Source organism: Megalops cyprinoides, chromosome 16 (genome assembly GCF_013368585.1).
Source record: "Megalops cyprinoides isolate fMegCyp1 chromosome 16, fMegCyp1.pri, whole genome shotgun sequence".
Taxonomy (NCBI): domain Eukaryota; kingdom Metazoa; phylum Chordata; class Actinopteri; order Elopiformes; family Megalopidae; genus Megalops; species Megalops cyprinoides.
The window spans coordinates 6,874,790-6,890,000 of NC_050598.1; the positions used below are offsets into that span (position 1 = coordinate 6,874,790).

The window sequence follows — 15,211 nt, forward strand, 5'->3', positions numbered from 1 at the left end:
GGGCCATTGAAACAAAAAAGTGCCACCTTGATTTCCCCACATGAAGGTGGTACATATTATACATATGGTACATATTATTCAACAAACTAACAAGGCAATAAACACATTGGCTGCACGTTAGATCACTGATACCACTCACCGACCACACTCTGGGGGAGGTTTACACGAGTGCAACCTATCATTGCAGAATTACCACATCACCTCACTATCCCCTTTATCCTGAGCTGTGAAATGCAACTGAGGCTTGTACGTATAAAAGCTGGGGAAAGCAGCACTTTTTAAAGTGAATAAATGTAGAATTACATATGGACAATTCAGAGAAGGTTGTCTGTACATAGTGTGCATCTAGGGGAACGAAGCATCAGGCTTGGATTACCATCAATATCAAAATCATTATAGCGCTACATAACAAAAAATAAAATAATGAAATTTACTGTAATTATGCAGCAAAGAGTGGAGAATATTATCAATGGTTAACACGTAGAGCGCAGCTGGCCTTTACATTCAGCCGAACCCTGCCTAGGCCTCTTCTGACTGGTGCATGTTTAAACACTCCAGCTTTTTCACTTTCTCATTTTCTCACTTGGAATTGTAGTGGAATGTTCCTCTCTCTGGCTTCCAGTACGCTTGGCCCACAGTGACTCACACACCAACCAAAGGCTGTCTGCTTGACTCAGGTCCTTGTGAGGGCATTAATCTGTGGTTTCCGGTTCCTGTGCAATCATAATCATTCGTTAACAGCTGAGCAGGCATCTGGCCTACGTCACTGCGTCACCCTAATTCTCAACAGCCGCTGTGGCTCCGCTCATCTTCCCTCTCGGGCTCTGTGATCGATTCTGCTAAATAATTCAAATAATTTTTTTAATATGCACAATGGCAAGCTCTGAACAAAGGACAAAAATGTGTTATGAAAGAAGTTCCATCTGCATAAATTTGTTAAGGGGTAGAGGACATTGTGGTGAGACTTTACCTCGGCCTGTGTCTTGCAATAACCTTAAGTGTTTTTGCAGATGTAACTGAGCATCACACTTTTGGGTCTGCTGTGGGCGACAACCTAAATTGCTCAGTGGGGATGAGTAAAGCACATTTCATTGATTTATATCTATTTATCTGATCACCAGCTTCAGACTCCTCTTTTTCATTCTCACGCACAGCACAGAGTACATTCAGTGCTTTGTACTTGACAGAACACAATATCAGACTGACAAATTACTGAGTATAAACAAAATCACAGTATAAAAAAAATAATAGATACATCAAAAGACAATCTCCATGCTGCTCTCTGTTACAGAGTATGAATAATGTTTTATTCTTTTGTTTGTCATTCCATTCATTTCAGTACAATTCATCTGATGCATTTGTGTTATTCCGATTCAATGTATTGTTGATTTCATCGGGGCGAATCCACAGGATGTCACTGCATCAGGATTTAAACACTCCGTTTAGCACACTAATCAGTAAGGAAAGCAGGTAACACAATTCATAGTCTCCACACATATGTTCTGTTGATTAATGATCACTTTTTTGCATAGTGAGCTGATTATTATATTATTATATATTAAAATCTCACAATTAAAACTACCAGATTATCTTTGCAAAATAGTTTTGTTTTTAAACAAATCATATTCACATCAACTGGTTCATATTCACATCAACTTGTTTCCATGTCGTTCATAAGAATACGCTTCAGACATGGAACTAATTCTTATGTGCACATTATTCTGACAATATATGCACCCTCTTCTTTTCCCAGATAAGGAATCTAATGGAAACAATCCTCTTTCTCTGCTTATGACACTGTATGTGATTATACAGGACAAATATGTTTTCTGTCCATAGGTACACTTTGAATTAAGTGGCCTTCATGGTCATGGTCATGAAACACAGTTTCTCAACAAAGCGTATTCTGATATATAAAGAAATGAATTTCTATCCTGAAATGTATACTTCAGAATGGTATTGATACTACATTTAGTTTACATATGATAATGTAGTCATGTAGGCTGCTTCTCTGAGGGCCTCCCTGTCTGTGCCTCCCCTCTCGCTCTTGCTGAGGAGGTTCGCATGAGTAAAGTGGCTTCCCTCACAGCTCCCTCTCCAGGAAGAGCTGCTCCCAGTAGTCCCTGCACCTGCACACCCCCGTGCTCACCTCGCAGAAGTCCCTCAGCCCCTCCCACAGCGACCGGTGCATGTACACGTGCACCAACACCATCCCCACCAGTCCACCCCTCACCCTCTCCAGGTGGGACAGGAGCGCCCGGCGGGCAGGCGCCAGGCCGGTTCCGAACAGGTCGATGTTGAGGCGCAGCGACCCCCCGTTGTACGGGATCGGGTAGGGAGGGGTGTGGAAGCTGAGGAAGGTGGGGCTCGCTGCCCTGTCAGCCAACCAGGTGAGGCCCCGCCTCCGCAGGACCTCCAGGTTGCTCTCGATCGGCCGAAGCGGCTGCCAGTCCTGGATGACTGCGCCACCGGGGAGCTGGAGGCGGGAGGTAATTTCGGGGTCCAGCAGCACACCCCTCAGCTGCTCCCCTTCGTCCAGGACCACCAGTTCTGGCGCAGGTCCTTCTTTGACGCTCAGTTTGGTCTTCAGTTCCGAGAGGAAGGCGTCAAAAGTAACCGACTCGCCCCGAAGCGAGAGAACTGCCTGGTGGGGGGAAGCAGGTGGACATGAACGTGGGGGTGGAGCGGGCGAGGGAGTCAAAAAGGGACAAAGGTGCTGGCAGAGTAATTACACGCTTTCCGTGGTATTTGTCACCTTGTGGAGACTGTAATAACGGGAGCCGTGTCAGCTGGGCGGCTCTGCGGGGTTAGAGCCTGACTTGTGAGGCGTGAAGCAGCTTAATGCGCGAGTACGCCCCTCGGGCAAAAGAGAGTACGGCACATCGATCAAACCCACCGCGATGCATGCTTAGATCTCTCTCACCCCTTTTTTCACTGTCTGTCTTCTCTGTTTGCAAGTCAGCATGCCTCAGGCCCTGTGGCATCAAAGGAGTTTGAATATGTGCTGGGTTAAGGCACTGAAAGACTGAAAAGGGAAAAAGAAAAAGCTCCAGACTTACCCTCCTGTCCAGCAGAGTGAACTTGGCCAGCTTCTGCGGCCCTGAGTTGTCACCCCTGGTTAACCGCTTGACCTGGATGCTTGGGTACAGGCGCTGTATGTACTGATCTGTGAACCTCTGAACGGTCCCTGCCACACCCTTTCCCCTTTCGCTCGGGCACACCCGCAACCCCTCCACGACAACAGTGCGGCCATCGTCCACCACCAGCCCCGACTCCAGCGCCACCTGAGAACAGGCCGCCGCAAGCAGTGAGAATGGCCTCTGTTGTCATTATTGCTATGAAGCTGGAGATCATAACACAGGGGCCAAAAAGGTGGCTGCGAATATATTCACACTGGCACTAGGAAGTGTTCTTTTCAACAATGCATAAATGGAATAGCTTAACAGGACTCACAGTGATAGCAGATGTGATGTGACCACACTTGACACATCACTAAACAGACTTTAGACTACAGACAGCAGGGATTGTTTTTGTCATTCAACTTATGTTGTTATGTTGAATAACAAGAAAATAATTACAGTAGACGTATTTGCAAAATAATCTCAAAAATAGCTACACTAGATGTCCTGGTTTACCAAGCTTTCTCGTCTTGTATGTTAGTTCCCTTCTGCCCTCTCTCCGTGTTTTTCCATCTTTCTGTGCTGTCTGCGCTCCCTTTCTCTCTCTCCCTGGCTTTTGTATTCTCTTACTCTGCTGCCCCCTTCCTTCGCTTGGCACACTCTCTCCAAACCCGGTATCCAAAAACTCTCCTGTCACATCTGTAGGATGCTACGCCCTCTGCTGTCTGTGCTCCATCTGCCTCACTGCCTTTTCAACACTGACTGCCCCCAACCCCAGACACCTCTCACCAGCTTCCCCTCTCTCTTCGCCAGCATCACCACCCTCTGAGGCTCGGTTAACCAGGCGTGGTAGCGATGGGGCAAATAGTCGTTGCCCCAGTATATGTCCTCCGAGATGGCCATGACGTCATCGTAATCCTCAGATCGCGCCAGCCAGAAGGTCAGCCCGTCACTCTCGCCCACACAGTCCTTCGCCATCTCTTTGCGGTCTGCAGCACACAGAAGCGCAAATGCAAGCATTTGCACAGATGTAGGACATAAGCAAGCGGAAACGGGCACCCACATATAAATACAGGTACACTGCAGTGACACAGCCAGTTAATGCAAAAATGCTGATGTCCACAAAATGACGCAGATTGAAACTAATTTAAACACCAGAGCCTCTGTAAACTGGTAGTCTATAATGAATGAACTTCCTAAGAAGCTCAATATCAGGGATCACAACTTAAGTACATGGTCTAGAGGAAGGCATATCAACTCACCAATGGTTAAGTGAAATGATATAGCAATTAGAAATAAAATAGAAAGAACCCGACTTGAAAATGTATGTTCAGAATTAAATTCTGTAGTTTGTATAACTTTGCTAAATGAACAGAACTCCGTCAGCACATAAATGTTATGCTAATAGGCGTATAAGGTCCGTGACGTAGGCTACACTTAACTTGGTGGGAGATCACGTCCCTTAGAACACCCACATGCTAATCTAATCAAGACACGACATATTTCATTCCGAAAACTAATTTGGCAGCAAGCTAACCACCTACCGCTTTGTTAATTTGTGTTAGTGACAGAAATATGTTTGATGTTCGGTCGCAAAGGAGAAAAATAAGCAGACAAGTCCACATAAAAAAACTGCGCAACAATTTCTTCTTGAGGAAATGGACTTCAGCCTTGCAGTTTAAAGTAGCGTTTTTCTTACGTCCACCCACGCAGTTTCGTGACGGATCATCAAAACGGCCAATCTTAGTTTTGGTTATTGTAACAAAGCAGGCCGATTTTCTGATCCATTTCTGATACCCAGCTAGTCAGCGAGATTAACGTTGGATGTTTTAAACACTGGTTTCCCGTTTCTTGTCGATGAACATATTGTTACTGACAAGCACGGTTAAGTATGCATCACATTGAAACGGTGCTGTTAAAACTCTAAACGCCTGATCCATGACTTTTGGAAATGGACAGATTTAGTGAAGGAAATACGCTTTTAATGTCGCAAACTGTGGTAATCTACGACAGATCATGTCGCCATCTGGTGTCTAGGTGCAACCTGATCTGCTCAATACGCTCCTACGTATCCGAACGGACAGAATACAGAGCAATGCTTTGATACAGCTCAACAGACCGAACGAGAACGTTGTTCTCACAAAGGTTACGTTTAGTAAGACAGCCTTAGAGAAGATAGTAATTTCTTCTGGAGACTGGTGTGCAAACATAAAGGTGTAATAATACACAGCTAAGTGGAGTCACATGGGTAACACAAGAGTGCAAGAGGTGGATTTCAGAAAGCCAGCAATGGTGGAAAATCTGCCATTATCTAAGAGGCAGATCAAAGAACTGTGTTAATGTCAGTGTGGACTCACACTGGAAAAAATACACAGAAAAATGAACTTCCTGAGAAACAGGAAATGGTTATGCTTTGATCACCAGTATGAGTGTGCACATGTAGTTGGTATTCATATGTAGTGGTATTTCTTATGTGTGTGGACTGTAACTGTTTCTGTCTGTTTCATGTATGTATAATATGAGGGTTAATGTCTAGCCTCATCTGAAGCTGTGTGTGTAAAACTGGATGTGTACAGAACTGCCATTATATAAACCAATAGTAGAGTAATACAGCTTTAATACGGTATTTTAATAAAAACATCCTTGTGATTCCTTGTGACATCTAGTGGCTGTACTATTGTGCTGTTATCCACCCAATTGCTGCAGCTCTCAGCAGCAGTGTGGTACAGTGGTCAGAAACAGGTAACCAAAGGTTGTTGGATTTATTCCCAGGTGCAGCACTGCTGTTGTACCCTTGGGCAAGGTGCTTAACCTGAATTGCGTTAGAAAATATCCAGCTGTGTAAATGCATAGCATGTGAAAATGGTGAGCTATGTAAGTCGCTCTGGGTAAGAGTGTCTGCTAAGTAACTGTAATGTCACGTAAAGCTCTCATTATGACTTTGTGTTTTTATCTATCTGAATACAGAAAATCTCATTCGTGATATTCGCTCAGTTAAGCCATTGTATGTACCACACACATTAACATGTTATGTTCAGAAAAAAATGCTTTGCCTAGCCAAGCTTTATGGTAAGCTTTTATGTCCTATTGTCAGTTCCAGTCACTGAGGCCCAGTGATCTCACAGATGAAGGTGCATGACAACCAGAAGCAAGGGAATGAAAATAAACGTAAGCAACTGCCTTCAGAATACCAGTATCTGCTTAAGGGAGCCTACCACTAATCATAAAATAAAAAAATATTAGGTGTTGGATAATGGACTGACAGCAGTTTGTTACAGTGGAAAGGAACAAGGCTAAACCTGAATGTTCTGGATTCTGTGTCAATTTGCCTGAGTAAATGTGTTGCTGTGTAAATAAATCACATGTAGAACGTCAGTATGGATAAGAACCTGTGTTATGCTACTGTAATTTAATGATTTCTGCCGTCACTATTGAATTACTTAATCGGTGAGGCCAGGTGAAATTATATATAGATAAGTGATTGTTTGATATGGCTGGATGCTGTCTAGACTTTCATTTCTATAGCCTGTTATTATCATACCTTAAAAATCCCTTTGCTATTGTCACCCTACTTTCGCTTTGAACCCACTTTATGGCTGGAATAATGGAGTTAAAACAGCTGCATTTTAGCAAAATTGCTTTTATAATATTACTTTATTAGAAATCGCATTTTGCACAGTGAACATAATTACAAAGAGAAAGGAAATATACACCTTTTTAAAATACAGATTTAACCCATTTTTAGATTACCCATATCATAACCCTCGTTTTTCTTCCATATGCAGGTAACATAATGTATACGCGACAAGAGTGTTGGTCATGTTTGAAAACGCACTATTATGTATTGTGCAAGTCTTCTTCTCTGAAGCGGTATTTTGGCACAATTTGTAACATTCATAAAATCTGTTGATCCTGTTGGTCATTATGAGGTTGTCAGACTTTCCATGCTTATTTAAAGACAGCTCTGTTTAAAAAAAGAAAGAATGAAGAAAACTGGCAACCCTGAAAACTAAGCATTACACTTTATGCTAAAAAAGTGGTTAGTGACTACATTTAAACAATGAAGTAGCAGAGTATTTTTTCCCTGAGATTTGCAGTGATATGTACCTATATTTTGAGATCATCTATATATTGACCAAGCAATCAGCTTGGTGTGCTTCCTATCTAAAGTTCTGTTACTGCCATTGTTGAAGCTACAAGCACTGTGTTCTCTGGCAGGTTATGAACATTTTTGAAGGGCCCCCTTCAACAATAGCATAGCAGGGCAGACAATACCGGAATCTCCTGTTATCCCTGGCACCTTCCAGACAGAGCACGGAAGGAACACAGGAGGTGAATATCTGGTCACAATACAGAATATCTGTGGTAACACTGCCGGTATGTGCCCCAAATTGGATGCCGCACTATGGCTGAAATAGCAGACCAAGGCCAGCAGTGCGGCTCATTCCTGCTGGAGGCCCTCATCGCCTTTCTCTGGTTGTAGATGCTCCCCCAGTAGATAATAAATCCTGCGGGGGTTTGTCTGGGGACCCGCTGCCCAGCGGGTGCTGCTCTCATAGGCCTTCCACAGTCTGCCGTAGTAATAGTCAATTTTTATCTTGGTGTAAAGCTTTGAAGGGTCAAATGCCTCAGGTTGGTCTTGTTGGGGAGGAGGCTGGGCCATCTCCCTTGTTGAGTCCTAAAGGAGGAAAAGTGAGAGAAAGATCCCTGATTAATACATAGCTTGCTATGTCAGTTACAAAGCTATGCTTTGGGAGAGTTAGAGTCAATTACAAGGTGGGGTGGAAGGAGAAAATTATGGGTAAGATTTGTAAAAAGGGGGGAGAGAGGCATCTAAGAGAAGGATTAAATCTATAATCTTAGAGGATTATACAGCACCTGGTGTGGTTGCAATTTATATGCAGTGGTCATGGTGTTGGAGGCCATTTTTAAATTTTTTCATCCATAATCCAAGACAACTGCAATTACGTGTCACAGAACATCTCTCAGAGATCAGTAACAGTGCATTCAATGAGGTCAAGTAGCATGGCCTCATTGTAAAACAAAATTGAAACTTTCAGTGTAAAATATACAGAGACATCAGGGACAACCTTCTCCTCTGCAGACATTTCTGTCTGACTTTCTCCCTCTAAACGGTTTGCTTATTCTGCATTTTGTTCTTTACTTGATTTTGCACCCTGAATACCTGTCGTAGCGTGACGGAAAATGTAGAACTCGTTTTTTTAAAAAAAGATTTCCTCCACATGCTAAAACCACAATAACACTGCTCAGTTGATGAGAACCGATAGGGTGCTGACCAACACATCTCACCACACGTGTTCACAGAGACACAGGAAACCGAAGCCTTCATCTGATGCCCCAGCCATATGCAATATGAGCTTATTCGGCTATAAGCAAGTCCAGATACGAACAAAACAATCCAGATCCACTACACAGCCCAGCTAATGCATGATGCATTCACAATTTTCCCAGAGCATCATTTCAGTTTTATTAAAGCATGTTGCTTCAGTTCCGCAAAAAAACTGTGGGAACAACATAAAAGGATGTGAAAATCTTAAGTTTTTCAGAGGCATCTGGAACTGAAAACTTGGGTAATATTAGACAGGCCATTCCTTCAGCAGTAGTGCTTTACTATGCAGGTCAGAGCTTACCCTCACTGCTTCATACATGATTTGTACATGCACCTAAACACTATTTCCACTTCAGATTTGAGGAACTCTTTGGCTTTTATTTCATTCCTGGTGCCGGTTATTAAAGAATATGATTTCAGCTGGTATTTACTTCAGTAAAGAGTAATGGTGATTATGGGGTCATCTCTGTTGCAGCGGTGTGTTGAAGTGCTAAGATTGAGATTTTGTCACAAATGCAAGCAGAATATAGCCTATATGGAAGCATTCTTACCTCTGTCTGTGGGTCTGTGAGATATGTGCGTTCTACCTGAAACACTTGTCTCCTGAAAAATGTAAAATTGTAAAATGGTAAATTTTCTAAAAGTGTGAAACAATACCAATCAATTAACAATATGCATATGAAATATAATTGAAATATATGAAATATAATCTCAGACAGTAATATTTAAATTATACATTCCTATTATTCCTTATTCTTAGTAATGACAATAAAATTCTAGTTATCTTGTATTACACATCATCATTTTATCATAATAAACATTCTTATTATAAATAGCCACAATAATGATGATACTATATGAACTGAACAGAAGCTTGTTAAGGATATATTAGTAATTATTACTGTGACAACAGCAGCAAACATGAGATCATTCTGCTTTGATTCTTGTCGTTTAATTGTTTTTGTAAAATCGACGAAAACCCGTTGCTTTTTGACCCCAGAACGCCGAGGAGGGAGAAGGTGACCACCGATTTGAATATGGGGTACAGTTCGATGTTCTTATGATGATAAAATTCGCGCATGTAGCCTAAATGTCAGTTGGATTGTCTGCGTACCTTTGCTGCTCGAAGTTAAGCGTCCTGCTCTAACGTGACACACTTAAATGTGCTGTGACTTTAATCATCATCTTATTGTCTGTTTCGGAACAGCCCGAAAATAGATTTATGGATAAAAGCTTTAATCCGGTGTTTAAAGGCGGAAAGTCAGTTTTGTTTCACCGAGGACTTTCTATTTTTATCCAGAGATCGTTTTTTCCCCATCAGTGTCTGGACCGACGTAAAGAAACAATGAACGAGTTGAATACACTCGAGAGGAAAACCGGCTAAAAGCACAGGTTAAATGCGGTCGCTGCCAGCGTCAAGTTAATGGCCACGTGACGCAGATTGCTCAGGTAAAACGGCTAATTAGGCAGTTTAAAAGAAACTGCTGAGCGAGAGGAACTGCAGATGGTTGTGCGCCTACATACTCCAGGCCCACACATCACGACCCAAGCAACGACTACACTGCGCGTAACGTAACAATGTTAATGGCTACATTATTTTGAAGTTTTGGTAAACAGTTTGCGCTACAGTTCATACATATGTAATGAAAGTTTTCAACAGAATTTTTCCACTATCGTTGTGTCTGTGCGAAACATAACTAGAAGTTACACAGTACACACATATATCATTATAACTCCAGTCTTCTCTTTCTCTGATATGATGGCTATTGACAAAGACATTTAAAACAGAAAGAAATCTAAATTTTGACGAAATCTCACGACAGTGACACAATGACAGACTGAGCTCAGAGCAGCAGCGTTGATGCCTGCATTTCAGAAGCCTCAACATTTCAATGGGGGCTCAACTGAGCTGTAGGGCCTGGGTTTGATCCCAGCCCTGTCATCAGTCGAGTTGTAGAACCTGTTCTCCAATGAGCGCTGCACCGCTGTTGCAAGCTGTGTGACTTGCGATGCAAAAAATAGCCATTGGCTTTGTGAGTATATCGGAGTTGGTGCTCGTGTGTAAGTACACAGGTTGTCGTGGTGAGATACGCCCACCACTGGACATAACTGCCGATTTTAAAACAGGGTTGCATAAAGGGGGGTGAGGAAGCATGAAAAAACATTCCCTCTGTACTGTCTAAGGCTGGTGCTTAGCACAGGATTCCCTACAGTAAATGCGGTACTTATGAATACCTTACAAAATTCACTTCCAGTCCTGGCACCCCTTTCCCTGTGATATATAGCTATCTCTGCATGATAATCACACATGACACTGTGCCCAGAAAGCAGCTCTTAATTACTGCTATTCATGCAAAACCCCTGCTTAGCAAATCCCATGTATGCTATTGAGTGAGGTTGCCACAGTCATGTTTGCAGCAAATCTATCATTTATACCCCTGTTCCACTGGTGTGCCCAGGCAATTTCAAGGTGTTAACCTGAAAAAATCTTGCTTAGCACCAAATATGACCCCGCTGTAGCTAAGCACTGAGGAGTAGTTACTGCTTACAGAAGCGGTGGCACAGAAATGCCTTTCTAATGCATGACACCTGACGACTGACTGTCATCGGAGGTTGCCGAGTCTGTCTCATTCGGTGTGACCATCACATGATCACAAAACATGTCACTTTGAATGCGTGACAGTTCTTAGCCCTGAAACGTGGAGCATATGAGAAGTGTCCCCCAGCTGTCACGCTTTTGGCGACTACAGCTTCTGCGGGGAAATGGGAAGAATTCTGCTGTACGCTCGTCCTCTGAAGTAAAATTTGCAGCGTAAGACTAAGAGCCTGCATCAGTGAAAGAAAGTGGTTTTGTTCTGGGGGTGGGTAGGCCAATGAGGGTCACCTTGCCTCACTCCTCACAAGACCCTGTGACTCGTTCGGGTGCCTGTGATTTGCTCGCATTACTCAGGGAGATGTACCTGTGTTCCAAATAGCACACGCGTCCTGGTGCACTTTGGGACTTGTTAGTGTGAGAAATAGTCACACTGGTGTGCACTTGTGTCGGAGGATTGTATTGGCCTCACCCTGTGCTCCCGCCTGAGTGCAGAGGCTGTCATAGTGGGACGGGCCTATTGTGGAATTGGTGATTGCAAAAAATTTGGGAGCAAAAGGGAAAAAAATGCAATAAGGCATCAGGTAGCAAAAGTGGATAGGTTTTTTTTCCCACGAAAGTATAAATAGGCTCAGGCTGACCTCATTAAGTCCTGCTGACTACAGAGGATCACCACTCCAGCTCGGCTCCACAGTCACGTTCTTGGACACATTTACATTTTTTCGTCACTTAGCAGATGCTTTCACCCAGAGTATCTTGAGAAAGGCATGAAAAAGCTGTACAAACAGGACACCACAGCAAAAGGAGGTTGTACAAACAGGACACCACGCACCACATTTGAATGTGCGTCATTGCCAAAAATGGCGCTGAGATCTCAACTACGTACCACAAGTTAACACCAGGTGAGTTTCAGGGGCCATAAATTTCACAGCTGGTTTCTGTTCCGCAGGACTGACAGAGCACGTAAACTGAGATACACCACAGAGGTGTTGAGTATTTAGAAACTCTCACCTTGTGTTATTGTAATTTGCCACTGCCAGATCTGGAGAGTATAATATGATATATATTTCTTTTGTACCCCGTTATTATCGGAAAATGTACAGTATGTTTCTAGTAATAGCAGAAAATGAATTGGTGGAAGAAAGTGCACTATGTTTCATGGTAACTGAATGTGACAGAGGAAGACGCACCTGCTGCAACACCTCCAGCAAAGGTAGAAGCAGGTGATCAGTGCTGGGAGGGAGACAACGGCGACAATCACCACCAGCTTCCACCATCCCACAGGGTCTGCCTGCTCCTGGGTCTCTGCTTCCTGAGCCTCTGCTGCAGACACACACACGCATAGGAGAATCCAAGTCCACATGCAACCACACGCACACGCACATGCACTCACACACACACACAAACACACACACACGCACGTGTGCGCACACACACTCACGCACGCACATGCACACACGCACGCACATGTACACACATGCACAAATGCACGCACGTACACGTGCACACACACAAGCATCTGTATGTATGCTACAGGTTTCAGTCACCAACCATGCAAGCATTCTTCTCAGGTTTTATTTAAGGCCACTGTGATATTTTCTCTTTACCATTTAGTAACCATGGTAAAGCTTGTATTTTTTGCTGTAATGGCTGTATCTGAAACTCAGTCGCGCATGCTCACAGGTAGTCACGGTATAAACTAAGCAGCGTTCGCCAGTTTTGATTTGCAAACCAATAAATAAATAAATAATAAACATCACCAAAACTTTTTCAGTAAAAAAATGAAAAATTAAAACGGACCAGATCCATATGGCATGGCAGTTCTCTGACTGTAAGGAGAGTATGAGGTGCAAGCAAAACACCAAGAATTCAATTCACATCAAAATTCAGATTTAGATTAAATCAGTCTGTTTTCAAGGTTTAGGCCAGTGTTGTTTCTCAGATTGAATATGATACGATTGATATGTACATACATACATGCAGATTTTGTATGCATATATAAATGTGCTATTATTAAAGTCACAATACAAGTGCTTTCTAAATACTGAATTTACATGTTAAATTTTGGCTTGAAAATATTGAGTTTGAATATAAAATGTTAAATGAAATATTAAGTTTTAAAAAGTTTTAAAATGAAACATTTGGGAAAGTGTGTAAAATGTAGATATTTGTGTAAATGTGTGTTTACCTGCCAGTGTGCTGCTGGTGTCTGCGCAGCCCTCCAAGCTCCCGGAGGGGAAGGTGATGAACACACAGCAGAGCAGGCTGCTGTTGCTCGTGTCTGCCCCCAGCAGAATGAGAGAGGTAGTGCGGGGCGAGGAGCTGCCCTGGATTTCCACACTTCCTTTGTGCTCCGGGGCAATGTAGGTGCCGTGCTCAGGGTGGAAGGTCCCCAGTTTGGTGCGATTGTATCCCCAGACCCACTCCCAGTTGATTTGGGTCACCCTGTCCTCACTCAGAATGTCACAGGTCACAATCAGCGCGTCTCCCACCCACCTGTGGGAGACGGCGATCTTGCTGTTGGATCCGCCTGTGCAGGGAGGGGGTGAATGGATAAGACTGACATACAAAAATCGCACCGGACACTGAGACACTGAAAATGCTCAAAATGGAAAACCAATGCAACCAAAATACCTGCAATAGAGCTCATGATGACGAGGCCCTTTTCCCTCACTCTGTTTAAATCTGCTCAAAGCACATGCCATTATCAGCCAGTTGTTACAACCAGAGAGCACAAGATGAGGTAAGCCGTTCATACATTGCAGAAACCTAACCACTACATTTTTGGTGGTTGAGGTTCCAAGGCCGCGGTTCCCCAGTGTGAGAGCTGGTCTGAGCAGACAGAGAACTGAGCAGTGCATACGTGCTCTAGCTGAACTTAAAAATGCCTAACATGGCTTCTCCTTCCAGGCCTCACTCGCCAGTGTACTCATCCCTCCCTGACCCACGGACCGCCCTCTGCAGAGAGCAGACTTATCTGGTTGGGTTTTTCACGCTTTTAGTGCAACTGGAGGACAGATTTTGGACTTTCAGCTGCTTGTTCATTTCCCGTTTCAGATCTACAGTATGAAAATGGAGCCTCATGAGTCATTTCACATTGCACGCCAGCACTGTTTAGTCCACGTCCCCTCACGGACCTCCTTTTAGCCCTCTGATCCTTTCACAACATACCTCCTTTTGGACCTCCTCATGGTTCTGTGCTGCTGTTGTTCTTAAACAGTACTTACGAGTTTTGCATTTGCAAAGCTGAGGACAGAGAAAGGTAAGGAAAGAGAAGGCACACCAAAATATGGTGTCAGAATTTGTTTTGGTAGGCCCAGTTTGACCTGCAAATGCAGCGGGCCTTTATCGATTTGTCAGTGTTTCAGGTGTAATTTTGTTGCGGTGGTGAATGTGCTGGTAAACGTCCCGGCAGAGTGATGGGCAGTTACCTGTGTGCAGGAAGGTAAGGATGAGAAGGACGCAGGTGGAGCATTGTCTCATGGCAGCTTTTTCGATGGCCAGACGTATGCCGGCTGTTCTCTGTCAGTAAGTTGCTCTGTCTCTCCCCGGCCTCTTGGTATCTCTCTTTATGTATTGCTTTTTCCTCCTCTTTTTTCTTTTTTCTTCTTTTTCCCCAACTCTTCTGCCTTCAGCGGCTTCGATCAATCGGCTGGCTGGTGGGTGAGTCTGTCAGCGCCGGCACTAGTGCTACCCCTGTTTCTCACATTCTCCCTGTCCGTTCCATTCAGACTCTCTGTCTCTCTTTTGTGATGGGAACATTAATCAGAACCTAAACCCTCTCTTTCTCCCTCTCTCTCTCTCTCTCTCTCTCTCTCTGCCTCTCTGAGGAAATGGAGCCTCTGCGGCACGCTGCCTTTTTTTGGTTGCTGTAATTTTACTTTTGATAGGCGGAGTTTCCACTGTGCTTGCATTTTAACCATAAACCACACTGACGAACGGAAGACACACAGGTAAACACATAGCACACACACAGCGCACACACACACAGGCAGTCACTGATGCAGTCAGGCCAGCACTGCTTTTGTTGAACAAACAAAGAATGGTTTAGGTGTAACCACCATTCTGTTGGGACAGGAAGTGTACCAGGCGACACCCAGTAAACCCGTAACGTTGCAAATTTATGGCCATGCCCATAAATCTGTATAA

General features: G+C 43.7%; 2 protein-coding genes across 2 annotated transcripts; both read right to left on the bottom strand.

Annotated features, from left to right (window-relative positions):
* Positions 1-1,276: 1,276 nt before the first annotated feature.
* On the bottom strand, positions 1,277-5,067 carry nat16l (N-acetyltransferase 16, like). The gene is made up of 4 exons (XM_036548083.1): positions 4,664-5,067; positions 3,909-4,108; positions 3,060-3,284; positions 1,277-2,644 (listed from the first exon to the last, which is right to left on the bottom strand). The coding sequence occupies exons 2-4, from the start codon at positions 4,095-4,097 to the stop codon at positions 2,084-2,086; spliced, it is 975 nt and encodes a 324-aa protein (XP_036403976.1). The 5' UTR covers positions 4,098-4,108; positions 4,664-5,067; the 3' UTR covers positions 1,277-2,083.
* Positions 5,068-6,860: 1,793 nt separating this feature from the next.
* si:ch211-196f2.6 (immunoglobulin domain-containing protein) lies at positions 6,861-15,039 on the bottom strand. The gene is made up of 5 exons (XM_036547611.1): positions 14,494-15,039; positions 13,251-13,592; positions 12,253-12,385; positions 9,021-9,072; positions 6,861-7,797 (listed from the first exon to the last, which is right to left on the bottom strand). The coding sequence occupies exons 1-5, from the start codon at positions 14,543-14,545 to the stop codon at positions 7,561-7,563; spliced, it is 816 nt and encodes a 271-aa protein (XP_036403504.1). The 5' UTR covers positions 14,546-15,039; the 3' UTR covers positions 6,861-7,560.
* Positions 15,040-15,211: the final 172 nt, after the last annotated feature.

Coding starts and splice junctions, on each gene's coding strand:
- nat16l (XM_036548083.1), bottom strand. CDS start 4,097: ATGGCGAAGGACTGTGTGGGCGAGAGTGACGGGCTGACCTTCTGGCTG. Junction 3,285..3,908: donor CGAAGAGAGAGGGGAAGCTG/GTGAGAGGTGTC, acceptor GCCTGTTCTCAG/GTGGCGCTGGAGTCGGGGCT. Junction 2,645..3,059: donor TCACTCTGCTGGACAGGAGG/GTAAGTCTGGAG, acceptor TCCCCCCACCAG/GCAGTTCTCTCGCTTCGGGG.
- si:ch211-196f2.6 (XM_036547611.1), bottom strand. CDS start 14,545: ATGAGACAATGCTCCACCTGCGTCCTTCTCATCCTTACCTTCCTGCAC. Junction 9,073..12,252: donor TGCTGGAGGTGTTGCAGCAG/GTGCGTCTTCCT, acceptor TACATTTTTCAG/GAGACAAGTGTTTCAGGTAG. Junction 7,798..9,020: donor TCACAGACCCACAGACAGAG/GTAAGAATGCTT, acceptor TTCCTCCTTTAG/GACTCAACAAGGGAGATGGC.